The sequence below is a fragment of the Apaloderma vittatum genome, unplaced genomic scaffold (genome assembly GCF_000703405.1).
Source record: "Apaloderma vittatum isolate BGI_N311 unplaced genomic scaffold, ASM70340v1 scaffold23798, whole genome shotgun sequence".
Classification (NCBI taxonomy): Eukaryota; Metazoa; Chordata; class Aves; order Trogoniformes; family Trogonidae; genus Apaloderma; species Apaloderma vittatum.
The window spans coordinates 2,080-6,680 of NW_009732739.1; the positions used below are offsets into that span (position 1 = coordinate 2,080).

Genomic DNA, 4,601 nt, shown 5'->3' on the forward strand with positions numbered 1-4,601 from the left:
GTACTTATACACTCCAGTCAGATCACCTCATAACCTTCTAAGTAACTGGAGTTCACAGAATCCTGGACTAGTTTGGGCTGGAAGGGACTTTGAAGACCATCCAGTTCTACTCCCTGTTCTACTTCCTGTTTAATACAGCATTACATTAAATCAGATGGCTTTTCGGGTCCGTAATGGGTGTCTGATCACCTTTAGCTCAGTATGTAACTTCAAAGGCTCAAGTCAAGTTGTTCGCCAAGTCTTACTTGCTGTCCAACCACCTTGACTAGTGTTAGTTATACAGCAAGGCCAACTACACCAGTTTTCTCATCAGTCAGCATTTCTGGTTTCAGTTGTTTATAGTCCAATGCTGGGTATCTGTAAAGGGACTAACATTCGTCTTGTTTGGTGTAACACTGGATCAATTTGTTCAAGATTCACTTTGATTTTTTTCTTTACAACATCTGCCTTACTCCATTTTCAGTTTACTATCCCCAGGCTATTCCAGCTAGAGCGGAACTGTGGAATTTAACCCGTCTGCCTGTAAGACACGAGTTGTTGCTTTCATACAGCCTAAACTCACCTGGGGATGGAAACTTTTGATCAGAAAACCAGAATCTGCAGCTTATGGAGTCAGCAATTTGCTGGCAGCATTTCCCGCCTTTCCTTTCCCACAGAGCCAGATTGGGAAAAAAAAAAAAAAAAAAGTTGGCTTCCGCCAATTTTCTCCCAAGATACCAAATGCTCCTAAGAGTTCCAGGCTCTGCGTAGTATTGCGTCTCTGTCTTAACTCACTGACACGGGCGGTCACTTGGCAAGCAATGACCCATTGCAGTTATTTGTTTTCTGTCTCTGTGTTGTTTAAATGGCAGTCCATCAAACCTCACTATCCTGTTCCTCATGATTCTCTTTCTTCTCTAATGAGCTCTCACTAATAATTCTAACTTGCCCTGTGTCATTATAAAATCTTCTCTGTAGCAGCTGGTTTTACATCACAGACGTCCCCAACTGCTCCTCCCCTACAGCTTTCAGTCTCATTACCACAGAGGGAGATTTCCTGACAGTTAACTTCCTGCATCTTTTTCAGCATTTGTTCATTCCGCTTGGTTGCACAACACCCGTTTTGTCTGCGTTTGAGCAGACAGACACGCAGTCACTACGGCAGGCAGCAGCAGGGTTCTTACGCTGTCCATCTTTGCCATCGGACAAACTCGACAGGAAGACGGTTGCCTTACATCAAGGAGCTGGCACCAGTGCCACACCGCTCGGGGCTCCCCGCACCTCAAGGATGGAAGATTATCTCTGCTATTCCATCCTTACAGTGTTAGCTCTAATACATCCTACTTAAAATGATACCATACACACAAAGTCTGAGTGCCCCTCCACATGGGATCATAACGGATCAGCATCTCCTCATGCCAAACAACCACTCAGAACAAGAAAAGGTTCCCTGGTTAGCTTCTCTTGGTCTCGCTCCTTGAAGGGTTACTTAGCAACAAACACGCATCCCAGTAAGACGTTCAGCGGAGACCTGACCTCTTTCCATGTAAATCCGGTCAAGACAACTTACTTTTAAAATAAACTAACCTGAAATTTCTATCCAATTTGAAACAATGTTCCAGACTTGCAATACTTCTTTTGAAGCATTTCCAATCTCCAGCATCTCTTTTGATGCTGACACCAGATCTCCACCTCATAGTCCTCACAGGTACAGCAAACACAGTCTCTCTCCTTAAGCAGGGCTTATGCAGCTGCGGCTGGGGTTAGCCACACTCACCAGCTCAGCCCACAGAGATTCACAAGTTTGTATCAGGGCTCTGGCCTTTGATTTCTAGGATACTGCCTGGAAAGAAGCAGCTGGTTAAGCTGAGAGCTTTGCAGTAAGAAGCTGGGTGGGGTCCTAATGGATAACAAGTCCAACTCAAGCCAGCAGCACTCCCTCGGAGCAAAGGCTCCAGCCGCAGGCTGCAGGGACTCATCGCCTTGCCTCAGCACCTGCGACACGTGCCCAGAGTGCTGCGCTCCCCAGTGCCAGAGAGGTGTGGGTATACTGGTGCGAGTCCAGCCAAGGGCTGTGAGCATGGGTCAGTAACTGGTGTCCAGAGCTGGGATTGTTTAGTCTGGAGAACAGGCTCTTGTCCAGGTCATGGATGGGAAGTACAAGGAAAACAGAAACAAAATGCTTCTCAGTGGTGTTGGGTGTCGTGACAAGAGGCAACGGGCACAGACTGAAATGCCAGAAATTCCATTTAAACAGGAGAACAAATTTTTAACTGTAGAAGTTCTTGTTGTGGTTACACTGGAACAGATTGCCGGAAGACTGTGGAGTCTCCATCCCTGGAGAGTTCCAAAATGCCACTGGACACAGTCCTGAGCAACTTGCTCTAGCAACCTTTTGTGCAGGGGTGGGGTTCAATGAGATGAACTCCAGAGGTCTCTTCTCAAGCGACACAGAATGAGGAAATCTAAAACATGACCTGACATGACTTCAATTTCTAGATAAATGATTTTGCAGTTACCTGTCTCATATACAGAAGTACATCTTGAAGGTGAATCATTCAGTAAACAGACTTGTTCTCATTTCTCCCCCCTGGCTAACCTTTGGTATCTGCAAATTCTTACCAACATTTTTTCCCCTCCAATAATCCAATATAATGAGTGACATTGGACCAAAAACCTGTTCCTGTAGGAGCGTACTGGAAACCTACTGCTGATCATTAGAAGATAGCTTTTCATCCATTTAATAGATTACATAAATGAAAACGTGGATATCAGTTGGCAATAACAACCCCTGAAAATAAGCCAAGAGCTGCCCCTTCCCACTAAGATGCCTGTGGCAAGCAGGTGGATGTACCTGATGGAAACCAAGTCCCCAGCTTGGCTGTGCTGAAGTGCAGGAGCACAATCAAAGTTTGGTGTAACTGAGGAATTTTCTGTCCCTCGGAACAGCTGCGCAGGCTCACTGCTCCCACAGGTGTGGGACTTACCAGGCAACCAAACTGCAGCTGAGCTGTGACATCTGCCCATCAGGGACAGAACTGTCGCTTTTCAGGGATAACTTTGCTGAAGCTGCAGAGATGAAAGGTGGTTGTTGGGGACCTCCAGACGGTTCCTGGTTGCTCTCTAGGGCACACAGTACCCCTGTGTCACACCATAGGTCTCAGCCCAACAGACGTGAGCTTGGGACACGTCAAAGTGATTTTCGTTCCTTCGCCTTCCCACATTACACCACAAAATGAATGTTCTGCAGCTGAGGAGCCAAATACAGTGAAGTGAAAGTGCACTGAGTGGCTGTCAAGCAGCCAACTAGACAGGCTGTGTTTGTGCCTCCTTGAAAACTAAAGGCATGAAGACCTAAACACACAGGAGGGTGCAACAACAGCACCGAGAGCAGCAACCGAGGTGACGCTGCTCCAGCACACACCCCGTACTCACCCTCTCTCTGCACTGCTCAGCAGAAGTGCTCGGCTTAAAGCAAGGTCAACGCTACAGCTTCTTTTACATCCCTCATCCCAGATGCTGTGAGGTTTACAAGTAACCACATGAGCCTGCCTGGAAAGAAACTTTTATTTATTTAAAAAAACCAAACAAAACCCCCCACAGAAACAGCCTCTCTCCACAGCCTGTGCCTCAGAGCAGGGCTGGGAAAGTCATCCTCCCGCCTTGACCTCACACGCCCTTCACCCATGGCAGGGCTGGGGAGGGGATGGAAAGTGCCAAGTGTTAAGGTGCTGAGAAGCTCTTGATGTTTCTCGTCTCTCAAGTGCTGTTGGCCTGTTCTTGCTCAAAGAGGGCCATGGCTAAATGTGAGCGGGACGCGAGTCCTTCCAGGCTACTAAGCACACAGCGGTGGTACGACTCCTCACTAAGCCGGGGACTGCAGCTCCTCAGGGTGTACTTCTGCACCAGCCCTGGCTCCACAGCCCTGAAGAGGTGCAGACCAGAATAGTGGAGGAAGACATCGAACACCTCCATGCTCTCCAGCACCTCATCTCGGTCCAGGATATCAGCTGCCAGCTTAGTACGTGCCGTCATATAGTCAGAGTTATAAAAGCAGGCCTCGGCAAAGGAATGTCTGTCAAAATGCCCATCCCTCAGGAAGTCCGTGCTGGAGGAGGCACTCTGCTCACCACGGTACACCAGGGCAGGGTTGAACTCCTGGAAATGCACTGGGAAGAAGACCTGCCAGTTGCTGATAGTGTTCATGCGGCAGGGGTTCACTGATTTCTGTCCAGACGCTGGCCAAGAAGAACAGCGTATCCACAGGGTGCTTCTTTGAGACTATATCCATGAGTTTCACTTGTGAGGGCACCTCCGTTTTAACACTGATCCAGGGGATTTTAACGTCAGCATAGCGTTTCTCCAGCTCTCCTACCATGGCTTTGACTCCAGCAAAAACATCCACCTGACTGACTCGCTGGGCATCGTAGGGATGGTAGATGAAAAGCAAAGTCAGCACAGCGTTGTCATGCGTGTCCAGCGTGTTCATAGCAAACGTATCCAGGAAGTTTGCCACAAAATCCAGGTCCTGCACTGTCAAGGGAAGCACCACCTGCACCCGCGTGGCCTCCGTCACATACGGCATGGGAATAATTTCCCCCTTACTTAAGGGCCGCACCAAG

General features: G+C 48.3%; 1 protein-coding gene across 1 annotated transcript in view; it reads right to left on the reverse strand.

Annotated features, from left to right (window-relative positions):
- Positions 1 to 3,532: 3,532 nt before the first annotated feature.
- Positions 3,533 to 4,601, reverse strand: part of CHPF2 (chondroitin polymerizing factor 2) — a 4,059-nt gene continuing 2,990 nt past the window's right edge. The window contains 2 exon segments of the mRNA XM_009875642.1: positions 3,533 to 4,201; positions 4,203 to 4,601. Of these exon segments, the coding sequence (XP_009873944.1) occupies positions 3,739 to 4,201; positions 4,203 to 4,601 (862 nt within the window). The 3' untranslated portion in view covers positions 3,533 to 3,738.